The sequence below is a fragment of the Sarcophilus harrisii genome, chromosome 1 (assembly GCF_902635505.1).
Source record: "Sarcophilus harrisii chromosome 1, mSarHar1.11, whole genome shotgun sequence".
NCBI lineage: Eukaryota > Metazoa > Chordata > Mammalia > Dasyuromorphia > Dasyuridae > Sarcophilus > Sarcophilus harrisii.
In genome coordinates this window covers 605,385,991-605,402,214 of record NC_045426.1, presented here as the reverse complement: position 1 = coordinate 605,402,214, position 16,224 = coordinate 605,385,991, and the positions used below count along the sequence as shown (strand labels likewise).

Genomic DNA, 16,224 nt, shown 5'->3' with positions numbered 1-16,224 from the left:
CTTAATGTAACCTCTGTGACATGATGCACTATAGAGGGAAGATGTGCGATCATTTTACAAGTAGAAACTGATAAGAATTCCACATGATGGGGAAACATGGATAGGTACCAATCTGCCTTGTTTGAAGGAGTTCTAAATCAGAGACAACAATTCCATATGAGTATTTGAAAACTTTGTACATACTTTGTATTTACCCATTTATGTATATGTTACTGTATTTGGCCATTAACAGGTAAGCTCTTTGATAAAAGGTTTGTTTGTTTTATCTTTGTATCCTCAATATTTAGCATAATACATTACAAATAATAGGTACTTAAGTAGTCCATGAATTGAATTATTTGCTTTTTTTCATCCAAGCAGCAATCCTATCCATTCTTTGGTAGACTGAAATGCAAATATGAAGTGTTTTTTTTGTTTTTTGTTTTTTTTTTTGAATAAGAAGAGAACAAACCTAGAGACTAACACATTTTTCTCTCTCAGATAAAAGGTACAAGTTAAAAGCCCAGAAGGAGGAAAGAAGCTTTAGAAGCTGTTTAGAAATTACAGGTAAATGGGTAAAAATTCTCCCTGGTTGATATGCTCACTTTTATACTTTGATACTCTTAAAAGTACTTAGAATACATCTTTTACTTATCACCATCCTCAGTTTCATCTAGGTTTTAGTACTTCTGCTGCTAATTCGCCTAATGCCATGTCATTTATATGTATTTATGTCCCATTATCTCCCTTCTAGTTTATCTTTTGTATCTGTCTTTTATGAATTCAGGACAGTTGATAATTTAAGTCAGCTTTTTCCTTCCTTCCGTCTTCCTCTTTCCCTCTTTCCCTCCCTCCCTCCCTCCCTCCCTTCTTTCCTTCCTTCCTTCCTTCCTTCCTCCCTCCCTCCCTCCCTCCTTTCCTTCCTTCTTTCCTCCCTCCCTCCCTCCCTCTCTCCTTTCCTTCCTTCCTTCCTTCCTTCCTTCCTTCCTTCCTTCCTTCCTTCCTTCTTTCTTTCCCGAGAAGTGTAACTTCTAGAGGAAACAGCATTTAGAAGGTCCCTCCCCCCAACCTTAGAGTGCTTCTGTTTTGTTCTAGAGAGACTATCTGCTAATGATTCTAAAGACTTCTGCCTTTAGAATCAGTGATTCTGAGGTCTTCCTGAACTTAGAGTGCTACTGTTCTAACAATGTCTGTCAATGATTGTAAAAGTCTTCTGGCCTAGGAATATAATAATATTTCTTCCCTTAGACTTTAGGGAAGATATATTAGTGACCCTGAGACTTTCTAATCTTAGAGTGCTGTTTTCTGACAATCTGTCAATGATTTTAAAATCTTCTGGTAGTCCTAGGTCAGTTGTTCAGTGATAACCAAATTCCTGAGATCACTCCTCAGTTCTACCTCTAGGCCATAAAATTAGCATATCAATGACATGAAGAAATAGATAAATGTATCTCCTTTCTCTTGGTCCTTTGCTAAATTCTTTTGAAATTTAGCCCACTTCAATTGCTGTTACAATTACAATAGACTTTGCCCCTTGGTTTGGATATGGGTTCAAGCCTGCAAATTCTTTTGAGACACCTCCTGACACAGGTCTGTGATCCCAACCTTTTGGGGTCCCTTCCCAACCTCAACCCTTCCTTTCTTCCTTCCTTCATTCTTTCCTTCCTAAATTTGTCCCTTACTGCTTTCCTTCATTCCCTTTGCCCTCCCTCCTCCCTATTTTTGCCTAAGTTAGAATTGCTTGCACTTGTGTGAGAAATTTACTCTTTAGGTTATCTCATTTTTTTTTTGGTAATTACCTTTCCCTGCAACATGTTTAGTTGTGAAATTCTATACCCTTAAACCATAAAGAAATTCCCATGAGAAAGGGAAATTTGTATTCTTTTTGAAAAGACCAGAAAGGTATAGTTACTTTCTTCTAAAATGTTAGTCTTTTCTCTTTCTTCAATCCAGTTTTCATTTATTATAAACATGGATCTCATTCACACTTAATTAAAGTCCTGCCTCCTTTTCTCTTATTTGTTTACACATGGAAATATATTGTTGAGGTGTGAAAAATGAGAGTTGAGAGATCCCTTGACAGCAATGGCATCCCCCTGGCCAGTTGTGCAAGCTTTGTGAATGAATTCACAGACCCCAAAGAATATTGGCTTGAGGTTTGTGGCAAGAATGAGTTTCTTACTCTAAGAAAACAGCTTTCTTAGCGGACAAACTCCTGTTAGGACTTTTGCAAAAGGTCTGGGCACATCTTTAGATTTATTGGATTCTTTTGGATAGGAGCTGGGAACCTTTCAATAGAGGGTAGTGATTATGCCTCTGGCCAAGATCTCCAATTAAATAGGATGTTACTATCTGGGAGTTTTTCCTATGAACAGGTGGGTGGGGACCCTCCCAGAGGCTGGGAGGGTTTTAGACTCAGGATCCCCCTTCCTCCAAAGATTAGAGGGGGGACACAGTTTACATCAGGGCCTTTCCAACCCTTTCCCCCTAAAGATCAGGGGGACAGTTTACATCATTATCACGTAGGACTGGGTACTTGTGGTTTTATACCTGTACCAGGCCAGGACAAATATACCTTTGTGCTAATACAGTAATAGAATTTGAGAGTTATAAGAGACCTTAGTTGTCATAACCTCTAAAGATCATTCAAGTTTCCCTTCTATGCAGATGAGTCCAGAATCTGTCCTTCTAGTTCCAGTTTCTTTCTAAAGCTATGCTTGCATCATGGATTATTTATGAAATCTTTACAGTTAGATCTATTACAGACAACTTAAACTCATCATACTCAAAACTGGAACTTACCATCTTCCCCTGAACTGACCTTTCTTCACAGCTTCACAGCTTCTTTTTTTCTATTGAGATTATCATGATCCTTTTTTTCAATCACCTAGGTTTGCAACCTCAAATCTGTCCCTTGCTATTCTCTTGCTCCTTCCTTATATTCAACCAAGAACCAAGTCTCATTCATTTTTCCTTTAGAATGTTTTTTTTTTTTTTTCCATCTACTTAACTTCAGTCAATGACCACTGCCCTAATGTAGGCCATGGGTTCTAATGGGAACTAGTACAGTTATTTTTTTCCCTTTTTTTGTTGTAAACTTAGCACATTTAAAAATTCACAGAAAAAGAGAATTTCTTTTAAACTGCTAGTTATGTACAGTATTTAAAAGATACCCACACATATATCATTTGAGAGATAATGTGACTTAGTGGATAGATAGCAAGCAGAAGGCTTGGTTCAAGTTTTCCCATTGACACATACTGGTTGTGTGAATTAGGGAAAGTCATTTAACTTCTCAGTGATCACAAGCATTTTTTATATGGAAAGCTGCAGACAACAGGGAAATTTGCATTGGTAAAGAGAGTTCTGTCATCAGGGAGTTCCCAATAGTAATAAAAATCATAGCCCAAGTTTCTATCATATACATGTATGAGTATGCAATTCAATACATATGAAAATATGCATACCTATTCACATGTATATTGTGTGCTTACATTTCCTGCTATACTTCTTTTGGTTATTTAAAATATACATCTATTCCTTGACTGAATGGGAATCAAAGTATAGTATTTTCACCTTTTTGTTGTTGTTTGCTTATTTATTTCCTTTTTCATGTTTTTTCCCTTTTTCTGATTTCTTTTTTTTTTGCACAGCCTGATGAATATGGAAATATGTTTAGAAGAATTGTACATTTAACTTATATTGGATTGCTTGCTGTTTTGGGGAAGAAGGAGAGGAAAGGGACGGAGAAAAATTTTGAACATAAGGTTTTGCAAAAGTAAATGTTGAAAACTCTTTGCATGCATTTAGAAAATAAAATATTATAGAAAATGGAAAATTATTCCTCCCCACTCTTGGCAGGGGGGTGGTAGATTATAGGTACAAAATGAGACATGCATTCTTAGACATGACTAATGAATTCATTTATTTTGACTGATTATAAGTATTTGTTATAAGGAAAAACTGTTGTTTTGGGGTAAGCAGTGAGTGGGTGGTGGTGGGTTATTTATATCTGCATGTATATGCACAAATACATTATGTATAACATTATAAAGAAAAAGCATTAAAATATTTAACTTTAATGTTCTTTGGATATAGCATATATTGTCAGTGATGTTTTTGCATATAAATAGATATAGATATAGGGGAGGAATATGAGTATATGTATACATACACACAAATATGTGTGCACAAAAATTGAACTTTTAAAATATGCATTAGTCTCCCTGCTTCCTGTTTCTTTCTTTCCTCTCCAATTCATTCTTCATCTAATCACATAAAGTAAATGATACAAAACACAAATCTAACCTTGCCAGTTTCATGAAAAAGCTGCAATTACAATTGCAAAAGCAAGAGTTGTATTAAATCCCTAAAATTATTTTTTAAATTATTATTATCATCCTCCCCACCACCCCACCCTCATCCCATAGTCCCTAGGGAGTCACTGAAAATTTTACTATGAGCAGTGTCTCTTCACATAGTGCATGCCTGTATAGGCTGAGGATGATTAGAAAGAGATTGTCCAGATTGGATTTTGAGCCAAGTCATCTTATCTTTCTGAGGATATCTATTGACTTGTGAAAGTGCAATAATCTTTCACTGTTATGGTGAGGTCAAAGTGCACAGAATGGCAAAACTCCTTTTAAGAGGTTTTAAGCTGGTAGAAACCCACTTTTCTTTTCAGATGTAATTCTATTAACCCGATCTGGGTTCCACCCTCTGCACCCTTCGAGTTCTGGATTACTTTGGTCCACCCGTTTCCTCGTGCTCTAGATTGCCTCAAGCTGCCGTTTAAATTCCAACCGTGGGAAGCCCGAAGCGGTACCTGTGGCGACTTACTTTCTCCCTTAGGCTTTCCCCCCACCTTCGGAGGCTAGAGGGCGGCTTCGGCTTTTCCCGGATCCCGTCGGGATCCCGCCCAGCCCGCCACTCACTACATCCCTGGGGACCATGGCTTCCTCAGATGTGGCGCGGCATATGGTCTATCAGTCTCTTGTGGGAATCAAAGCAACTTGTGTCTCCTCCCAACCATGCAAGGAAGAAAAAATATCAGACGATAGCCCTCGTTGTTTAACTATGACTGGCTATGTGGGTTTTGAAAGTTTGCCTGATCAGTTGGTCAGCAAGACCCTTCAGCAAGGGTTCTGTTTTAACATTCTCTGTGTGGGGGAAACTGGAATCGGAAAGTCAACCCTGATAGACACATTGTTTAACACTAATTTTGATAACTCTGTATCCTCACACTTTCACCCAAATGTAAGACTTAAAGCCCAGACATATGAACTACAGGAAAGCAATGTCCGATTGAAACTGACCATCGTAAATACAGTGGGATTTGGAGACCAGATAAATAAAGAAGATAGCTATCGACCAATAGTGGATTACATAGATGCTCAATTTGAGGCTTATCTCCAAGAAGAATTGAAGATTAAACGTTCACTCTTTAACTACCGAGATTCTCGAATTCATGTCTGCCTTTATTTTATTTCACCTACAGGCCATTCCCTTAAGCGCCTTGACTTGTTAACCCTGAAGAAACTGGACAGGAGGGTAAATATCATCCCTGTGATTGCCAAAGCAGACACAATTACTAAATGTGAATTGCAGAGGTTTAAACTTAGACTCATGAGTGAATTGGTCACCAATGGAATCCAAATATACCAATTCCCAACAGATGATGAAACTGTTGCTCATCTTAATGCTTCAATGAATGGACACTTGCCATTTGCTGTGGTGGGTAGTACAGAGGAGATCAAACTGGGAAATAAGATGGTGAAAGCTCGTCAGTACCCATGGGGCATTGTGCAAGTGGAAAATGAAAATCACTGTGACTTTGTAAAGCTCCGCGAAATGCTCATTTGCACAAATATGGAAGACCTGAGAGAACAAACCCATGTTCTACACTATGAAAATTATAGACGTTGCAAACTGGAGGAAACAGGTTTTAAAGATGTAAACCTAGAGAAAAAACCTGTAAGTGTGCAGGAGGCATATGAAATCAAAAGGTACGAATCCTTTGGCGAACTTCAAAGAAAAGAAGAAGAGATGAAACAGTTGTTTGTAAAGCGAGTGAAAGAGAAAGAAGCTATTTTGAAAGAAGCTGAACGAGAGCTTCAGGCAAAATTTGAACACCTTAAAAGACTTAATCAAGAAGAAAGAATGAAACTTGAAGAAAAGAGAAGAGCTTTAGAAGAGGAAATAAATGCTCTTGGTAAAAGGAAAGCTGCATGTGAACTAAAAGCCAGCTTTTAAATAAATGCATTTGGTACCGATTTTAAAAAATTAGCTCTTAAGACCTCCAACTCTATGTAATGCAGAAATCCCAGATTTATGTAGGACATTTGGTTACACAAGGAAAAAATATTAAATGTTTAGAAGTATATTTTTGATTTTCTTTGCTGACTTTTTTTTTTGCTGTTTTTCCCCCTAAAGGCACATATGGTGGATGACCACAGCAATTAGCAATATGCGTGGCAATAATGATATTAGTCTTCAATTAATATTTCTCATATATTGTTATTTTAATATACATTCATATTGTCTTTCAGAATTGCCAAAGTATTGGCACTTCAAAAGTGCATTGTACCAAAGGCAAAAAACTTCAATACTATTTAAACATTCTATTCACAATATAAATTATGTTCATATATGTACAATAATTATCCCTCTCACCTCCAATTTAATCATTTGGATTATTTTTTTAATAGCTTTTTATTTACAAGTTATATGCATGGGTAATTTTACAGCATTGACAATTGCCAAACCTTTTGTTCCAATTTTTCCCCTCTTTCCCCCCATCCCTTCCACTAGATGGCAGAATGACCAGTAGATGTTAAATATATTAAAGCATAAATTAGATACACAATAAGTATACATGACCAAACCGTTATTTTGCTGTACAAAAAGAATCGGACCCTGAAATATTGTACAATTAGACTGTGAAGGAAATCCATTTGGATTATTTAAACATACTAAATGGCATTTAATTCTCAAATAACTTCTAAAATAGGAGAATAACAGACTATTTTGCCACTTAATTCTTTTATGGATGATTTTCATAAGTGTGTTATCTAGTTTGGTACTAGAAGTATAAGCTTTTGTAACAGACTCTCCTTCCTTCAGAGTGCCACATTGATAAATATTTCAGTGGTTGCTTTTTTGCTGTTACTTTTTTTTTTTAAATGAATACACAAAGATCAAACTACTCACACACATCATGTATCTTTATGATATGAAATTTGGTTGTATCCCATTGATTTTGACTATTGATTTGTACCACCTAGTTATTTTATTCTTTTAAATCCTGCCTTTTTTTTTCTGGGAGAGAAAAGGGGCAAAAAAAAAAAAAAGCTGAATGATTTTTTATTTCTATCTCAATACATAGAAAGAAAAAGTTAGTTCTTAGGAAGTAATTTTAGGCTACTTACTAATTAAAGATATTAAACAAATTTCAGCTAATTCTGTACTGCCCAGTATACTGTGTGGTTAGATTTAGAATGCCTTGGTATTGTTCTAAAAATAACTAAATTATTTCTAACTCTTTGGTAGCAATAACAGTTTTTCATTAATTCATTTTTTTGGCATTTGGATATGTTTTGACAAATAATTGGACTTGACAAATTTCTGTACATATAAGAACAAAAACAAAATAATGTCACCATATTACCTCCCCTGCTTCTGCAGTCAGGAAATCAATTTACACTGTCAGCTGAGGAAATCAAATTCTCATCTCTTCTTTATATATCCAAGTCTTTTCATGGTTTTAACAATGACAAATAATGGCACAGTAATGAAGAACATGAGCAACATAGTAACTAGAGCAAAGAATCATGTTGGTAACATAGAAATCTTAAAGCCATTAGGAAACTTTCAATAGGAACCAGTAATGGGATCTTAAAAGAGTAGTTCAGACATTCTGAACAAGGTGTTAGGTAACCAGGTGAAGCACATTCATCATTCATTTTGCTCCCCTCTACCCTTCAACACTTCAGTACACTTTTTTCAATGGACAGAGAAACTGTTAAAGCAGGTTCTCATCTCTGCAATTGCCCAACACAAGGTTCTTTCAACCAATCTGCACAAAAAACAACTGTTATAATGTGAAACTATAGAGAGTCAACAAAGGAACAAAGAAAGAAGGAAAAATTGTTTTGAATAATCAAATAAATGTTTTTTTAATGAACCATACACATATAAGAAAACAGAAGGAAGTTTATGGGGAGATACAAAGAAGCAGGACAGCTTTGAAACTGTGTCAAATTTATATCTTAAAAAAAAATCAAACCCAAGCTGGACATAAAAGAAATTCATGATTTCATGTGTAATGTTCTTTATTTTTCTCTTTGTATATGGAAATTTTATTTGTACTTTTTTTCAAGTTCAGAATAACATTTTTTAAAGGAATCATGCAAAACCTAACTTGTCAATATGTACTCTGTTTAAAACTGTATTAAAAAGAATCCTAAGTAGAAAGCCTTATTTTAATGGGTAATGCATTTATTAAGTATTTGTGCCACTGACAAAGCACTCTGTTAAACACTGAGGCTACACATAGAAAAACACATGATAATCTAACTGGAAAAAATGACAAAAAATTCAAGAAAAAGTTAATTGAAACAATAATTTTGGAGAGTAAAAGGATAAAAGTAAATCCACATATATCATCAATATTCATGTATATCACTAACAAAACTGCAAGAAGAAATAGTATGAAATCTCCCCAGTTAAAATAACTCAAGAGAATATAAAATGCCTTACTAAAACATACCCATAAATTATATATGAATAAAATTATGTATACAAACAAAATCAGATTTAAATACTGGAGAAATATTAATTATTCATGGGTATACTTAGCCAATATAATAAAAATTGTAGTTTTACCTAAACTTACTTATATATTCAATGCTATCCCAATTAAATTACCAAAAAAATACTGTTAGAAAAAAACAATTCATATGGAAGAACAAAATATCAAGAATATCAAAGGAACTAATGAAAAAATATAAAGAAAGATTTTAACCTATATTGTAAGGCAGTGATTATTGGCTTTTAGCCAATATCAGGATTCAGCAGTATTGCTACCTGATATTGGCTAAAAAATTGAAAGGCAGATCAGTGGAATGGAGTAGACATACAACTTTTAACAGCAAATGAATATAATACCTTTGTATTTGACAAATATAAATACTTTAATTTAGGGGGTAAGAATTCATTATTTGTCATAAATTATTGGGAAAATAAACAGTCTGGCAGAAATTGGGCATAGACCAATATCTTATACCATTTACCAAGATGATATCAAAACAGAAAATCCTCCAGAGATAGACACTATCAGAAAGTTTGAAGAACATGGCATATATTTCCTATCAATTTTATGTATAGGCAATTTATGAACAAACAAGACAGAGAGTAGTGGGAGGTATAAAATGAATAACATTGATTATATGGAAATAAAAAGTTCTACAAGTAAATAAAATGTAGCCAAGATAAAAAGGAAAGAAGAAAATTTTGGGGGCATTTTTTAATAGCATCCAGTTAAATGTCTCATATCTCAGTTATATAAAAAACTTTGTCAAATCTATAGGAATACTATTCATTCCCCAAGTGATAAACATCAAAGGATATGAATAGGCACTTTCCTGATGAAGAAATCAAAATAACTTATAGTCCCAGGGAAAAAAATTCACTAAATCATTATTGATTAGAGAAATGCAAATTAAAATGCCTTTTGATATCATTTTATCTCTTTGCTAAAATGATTAAAGGGAAAAGAGAAATATGGAAGGAATGTGAAAAAATTGGTACACTAATTCACTGTTGGTGGAATTGAGAACTGATCCTATCATTTTGGAGAACAATATGGAATTATTCTCAATGAATTATTAAACTGCCTATTCCATTTGATTCAGCAATACTGCTACTACGCCAAAGATTATTATGGAAAAAGAAAAGAAGTCTATATGTTTGAAAATGTTTATAGTAGTTCTCTTTGTGGTGGCAAAAAGCTGGAAATTATGGAGATGCCCACCAATTGAGGAATGGCTGAACAAGTTGTGATATATAATCTTGAAAGAATACTACTGAGCTATAAGAACCAATAGATTTTACAATCTTAGGAAAACATGGATAGACTTGCACAAAATAATGAAGAGCAAAATAAGAATGCTGTATATAGCAATAGAAATACTGTTTTAAGAATATCTTCAAAAGGATAATTTATTTTGATTATTATAAACACCCAAATTAACTGCAAAAGACCAATGAAGAAAGACACTGCATTCAGAAAAAGAACTGATAAATAGAAATAATATACATAATGATTTTATATAGAGATATACATATTTGTCTCTTGTAATAGCTATTTCTAGGGACAGGGTTACAGGAGGGAAGAAAAAAAAATGTGTGTGTGTGGGGAGTTACATGATAACTTTATTGTAAATTTAAAAAGAATCATGTTTACATAATAGATTTGTAGTTTTATGTGCATTCATCTCCTTTTCCCCTTACCCTGTATGGAAATGCTTGTTTTGTTTCTTAAATTCAAAATAAAATAGAGTGGGATTTGGAGACTGATAAATAAAAAAGATAGCTATCAATAGTGGATTACATAGATGCTCAATTTGAGGCCTATCTCCAAGAAGAAATAAAGATAAAATATTGCTGTGTATTTCCCTCATCCTATTTCTCCCCCTAATTACCCTATTCTTTCTTCCTTTTTTAAACTCTATCCTTTCTCAAAAGTGTTTTGCTTTTAACTATTCCCTCGTATCAGCTCCCTTAACTTCTCTCATCCCTTTCTACTCCTACTTTCCTTTAAGGTGAGATAGATTTCTATACCGAAGTATAGATGCTATACCATCTTTAAGATTCAAGTGCTTTCATCTTTCCCTCCACTGTAAAATCCCTTTCATGCCTTTTTTATGTAAAATAATTTACCCTATCCTATCCCTTCCTTACTACTTCTTCTAGTACATTCCTCTTTCTCACCTCTTAATTTTATTTCTTTTGGATTATCATCCCATCATAGTCAATTCACACTTGTGCCCTCTGTCTATGTACATTCCTTTTAATTTCCCTTTTCAAAAAAAAAATTAAATAAAATACAAAACAGAAAAAGGAAAAAAAATTCCCATATGCATAGCAGAACATGAGGTGATACAAAATATAAAATGCTAAATTTCTATTTCAAAAAAGCCTATATAATAAATAATACCTATTGTGTTCAGAGCAGTTCATCTTTTCATTTGCTTCTTTGTAGAAGCTTTTTGTTCTCTGCTGTGAATTTTTAAACTTTATTTCTTCTTCTACCTCCTACCTCCTACTTTACTCAACTAGGCTATAATTAAGTGTAGTTATATTTATGTACTTGGACACACATATACACATGAACATACATATATTTGGATTTCTATGATCATATACTCATACAAATATTAACATTCATATACAATGATATAAGGGTGTACTAGTTTATCATCTGTTTCTCTGAAGGCAGATAACATGATCTTTCATAGTCTAAGTCTTTTCATCTTTTTAAAATTACCATCTTATCATTTTTTATGCCACAGCAGTACTTATACTATCTAGTTATTTTAAAATAATCTAAAACAATATTGATTAACATGGCTAACACAGCAGTTTCCCTATTTTTCTCTTTTGATTAAATATAACTTTTTCTGAGGTCAATATTATTACCCCTGCTTTTTTCTAATAAATTCTACTCTGATCATTATTATTATGTTTGGATATATCTCTTATTTCCTATCCCTGCTAACTCCTCTGCTTTACCTCTACCTGATAAGTTGTCTTCCTATTACTTAGCTTCACCCTACCTCCAAGGATCCCTTCCTCATCCTCTCTCCCCATCTTTCCCCTCCTTTTATTCCATTTCTATTATCTGCACTACATCCCACTTTTTCTTTATAAATTTAGAAGACTTTAATGACCTTCTAGATATACGTATTGTTACCTCTTTAACCCATTCTCAGTGTGAGTAGGATTGTAAAACTTTCAGCCCTCCTCCCCCATCAAATTCCTTTGTGTCAGTTCTTTGTTCTTGAAGCTCATTCATATAACATAATTCCTCTTTTTAACTTTTCCTACATGGTTTTGCTCTTTGAAATCATATCATACTCAGCTCTTGCCTAATCTTTATTTTGAACTATCCAATTATTAATGGCAATTTTAGATATGTGGTTTATACAAGCACAGTTTGTCTTTTTTGAGTCCCTTGAAATTAGCCTTTGATGTTTACTTTATATTTCTCTTGGATCTTATATCATATTTTTGTAACAAAAGTCTGTAAAGTCTGGCATTTCATTGAATATACTTTTTTCATCCCATTCAGGATTATGCTTAAGTTTGGTTGGTATTATATTTACAGCAGGAATTCTAGTTCTTTTGCTCTTTGATATACACTATTCCAAGACCTACTATCTTTTAATGTAGTCACTCTTATGTTTTGTGTAATTCTAATTTGTTTTTACCACTGTACATTTACCCTGAGATCCTATTTTGTCTTGTTTGTGGGAGAAATCCGGAACCCTTGCAATTTTCAGACCCAATCTTTTATCTTTCCAGAAATTTTTAAAAGAATTACAACTATCATCTTCCTATGTAGGAATGTAAAAACTTTAACTTTATTGAGTCTTTAATCGTTTCTTTTTCTTGTTTGACTTTTTATGTTTCTCTTGAATCTTATATGTGAGAAGCCCTTTTTATTGTTCTCAGAATTTCTCCCATGCTTCAGTTTATAATGATCCTTAGTCTTTCCCTTATCACTTTCCCCCTGACTCCAACCCCTAATGGTACTCCAAAGAACTTGTTTTATGACTTTCATTTTCTCTTCATCTTCATTTTATTCTTTGCCCTAATTCACCCATCCTTTTTTCTTTTCTTAAAATAAAATGTCTATAAAATAAATACTTTGGTTGCATGAGATTATTTCTAAGACTACTGGAGCCACCAGGTGGCACAGTAGATAGAGTGCCAGGCCTGGAATCAGGAAGACCTTAGTTTAATTCCATCCTCAGACATTATTAAATGTCCCTAGACAAATCATTTAACCTCTGCCTCAATTTCCTCACTGGTAAAATGCGGATAACAATAATAACTAATTCATAGGGTTTTTTGTTTTTGTTTTGAGGATCAAATAAAATACTTATATATTTGTGTGTGTGTGTATGTGGAATATAGCAGAACTTAATAAATGTTTGTACCCTTCCCTTCCTCCTCTTATTCCAAGTCTTAGTGTTTATATATCCATACCTTAGGATCATAGCCTTTTATTCCTGGAAGGGACCTTAGAGGCCATTATAAATTTAATCCCACGATTCTATAGTTAAAAAAAAAAGGAAGCCCAGAGAATTAAGAGATTAGATCTTGATCATAGTAAGAGAGATTTGGGATTTGAAAAATATGTCTGACTCCATATGCAGTGTCTTTCCCACCACTCCATAAGTCTTTCCTTAGGAAACACATACAAACATTTCCCTAGGAAATACACATACACACAGTATATGATATCATTGGACAGCATAGAGATAGAAAATGTTGTTAAAACAAGTGTCATCTCACACCTCTTAGATTGGCTAAGATGACAGGAAAAGATAGTGAAAATTGGTGGAGGGGATGGGACACTAATGTACTATGGTGGAGGTGTGACATGATCCAATCATTCTGGAGAGCAATTTGGAACTATGCCCAAAAAGTGATAAAACCTGTACATACCCTTTGACCTATCAGTGCCACTCCTGGGTCTGTATTTTAAGGAAGTGATAAAGGAGGAAAAGGGACCCACAGGTACAGGTTTTTTGTGATACCAAAGAATTAGAAATGAGTAGATGCCCTAAAGGACTGATTAAATTGTAGTATATGAAGGTAATGGGATATTATTGTTCTATTAAAATGATGAACAAGTTGATTTTTAAAGAAAGAAAGATTTACATGCACTGATACTGAGCTAAACAAGCAGAACCAGGAATACATTGTACACAGTAACAGCAAGAATTTGCGATGATCAATTATGAAAGATTTAGTTCATCTCAGTGGTTCAGTGATCCAAGGTAATCCCAATAGACTTTGCATTGAAAATGCTATCTACATTCAGAAAAAGGACTATGGAGATTGAAAGTAAATCAACACATGCTATGTTCATTTTTTTTCTTTGCTTTTTTTTCTCCCATGGTTTTCTTCTTTTGTTCTGAGTTTTCTCTCTCAACATGATTAATAAAGCAATGTTTATTAAAAAAATTAAAAGAAAATAACCAGAGAGGAGAGAGTAACTAGGAGAGACTGGTCAATAATACTGAATACAACAAATGGGTGAAGACTGAGAAAAGATGATCAGATTTAATAAATGGAAGGCCATTGATAATTTTAGAGAAAACAGTTTTCATTTGTGAGATGAGGTCAGATTACAAAGGGCTGAAAATTGAGAGGAAAAAATCCAGCAACAGTGAAGGTGTGTATCATTTTATCTAGGAGTTTGGCTATAAAAGAAAGGAAAAATATAAGAAATTTCAAATTTTAATTTTTAACCCATTCCTTATTTCTTTGCACTTAAAAATTTGATATCAAAATATCATAGGATCAAAGATCTAGAATTGGATGGTACCTCTGAGGACAATTAATTCAACCACATTTATTTAAAAGTAAAGAACCTAAAACCAGTAGAGGTTACATGATTAGATTGACCCCAAATCCCACGAACAGAAAAAAGCAGAGATGGGCTTCAAACACAGAAGTGTTTGTGAGTCCATGTCCAGTATCTCACATCATGTCTAGTCTCAAAATGCCTTGTGTTAATGACTAATGATAATAATAATAATAATAAATTAGACATATATCACAATAATTTATAGTCTTTTTGTATAGCTTATCTTAATAGATCCTGTTACTCAAAAAAAAATTTGAACAACTTGTCAACTAACTAGGACCGAAGATAGGATTTGTATAGCAGAAAGATTTACTTTTGCTTCTTCTGTGCCATATATTCTATTAATATAATTCTTTTGTACTATATCACTAAAGTTTAGTCTGTTTATGATTCAGAGAGAGAGAAAAAAAGAGAAACCTGAGAACACTTGCAAGATGTGATTTACTGTGAAGTGAACATGGCCAGAACAATTTATATAATGATTATAATAATGCAAATGAAACAACTTTTGTACCTAATCAATAAAATGCTAATAAGGATTCTGGGGGAAAAAAACTGATGATAAATCATCTCATGGCAGAAAGATGAAGAACTAGAGGTGGAGAACGAGAAATACATTTGGAGACAAGACCAATGAATGAATGTCTTTTGCTTGACTATACTTACTTAGTTATAAAGAAGAAATTTCTATTTAAGGAGCAAAGAATTATGAGGAGGGAACAGAGGGAAGAGTGATAGTGATTAAAAAACAAAAACAAAAGTTGCAAATGAAGCAATCAAAAATATGCAAAAGAGAATGGAAAGAAATTCAAAAGGGTACATATAAAAGCAAAATATTTTTTCTGTCAACTTAAATTTTATATATACTTTAAAAAACAAACAAAAAAGATAAAACAACAGTGCGCCAAGTAAATTTTCAGGGATTAGTGATGGTATCAGCCTAAGGATCTAATTTAATTAACATGTTAAAATCTCCTGTTCCATGAAGGATCAAATATAAAGTCCCCTATTTGGTATTTAAAACTCTTCAGAACTTAAACTCTTCCTATCTTATTAGATTCCTTCCACTTCCCTTCCCTTCACATGGTATATCGTTACTGACTTGTTTGCACATAGTATTTTCATCCCCTTCCTTTGCACTGACTGACTCTCCTAACTTAACATGTTACCTTTTCACTTCTGCATCTTAGTTTCCCTATCATTCACTCAGCTCAAATTTCTGCCTCTAGACTCCTTGAAGGAAGGGACTATTTTTCCCCCCTCTCCACCTTCATCACTTTGATAATCATAATGCCTGGCATATAATAAAATCTTAATAACTGCTTATTAGCTTTTCCTTTTTGTATAATGATTTATAAGGAAATTACATTTGCATTTGTAACATTTCTTATATTCAGATATAATGTGTGGGGGTTCTGAGGGTGGGGAAGAAACTATTAAGACTCTAAAGGGTATAGTACTTGTTATTTATCTCACATCTGAAAACTCTTTGGTATAAATAACAGATAGATGGCATAGTGGATAAAACATTGGACTGAGAATTGGGAAGATAAGAGTTCAAATTCAGCCTTAGACACTTACCAGTT

General features: G+C 33.7%; 1 protein-coding gene and 1 long non-coding RNA gene across 3 annotated transcripts in view; both read left to right on the top strand.

Moving 5' to 3' along the window:
* The first annotated feature begins 477 nt into the window (after positions 1 to 477).
* The window catches only part of LOC116420684, a 96,298-nt gene continuing 80,551 nt past the window's right edge, over positions 478 to 16,224 (top strand). The window contains exon 1 of the long non-coding RNA XR_004231080.1: positions 478 to 546. This is a non-coding gene — a long non-coding RNA (uncharacterized LOC116420684). The remainder of the gene's footprint in view (positions 547 to 16,224) is intronic.
* On the top strand, positions 4,730 to 6,372 carry LOC100930155 (septin-10-like). Of its 2 annotated transcripts, XM_031947138.1 has the most exons (2): positions 4,730 to 5,958; positions 6,089 to 6,142. In XM_031947138.1, the coding sequence occupies exons 1-2, from the start codon at positions 4,930 to 4,932 to the stop codon at positions 6,140 to 6,142; spliced, it is 1,083 nt and encodes a 360-aa protein (XP_031802998.1). In that variant the 5' UTR covers positions 4,730 to 4,929. The 2 variants fall into 2 exon arrangements, with proteins under 2 accessions (XP_031802998.1, XP_031802997.1); XM_031947137.1 differs by having other exon boundaries at positions 4,730 to 6,372.

What these genes read in the sequence shown, in the direction of transcription:
- LOC100930155 (XM_031947137.1), top strand. Translation starts at nt 4,930, where the DNA reads ATGGCTTCCTCAGATGTGGCGCGGCATATGGTCTATCAGTCTCTTGTG.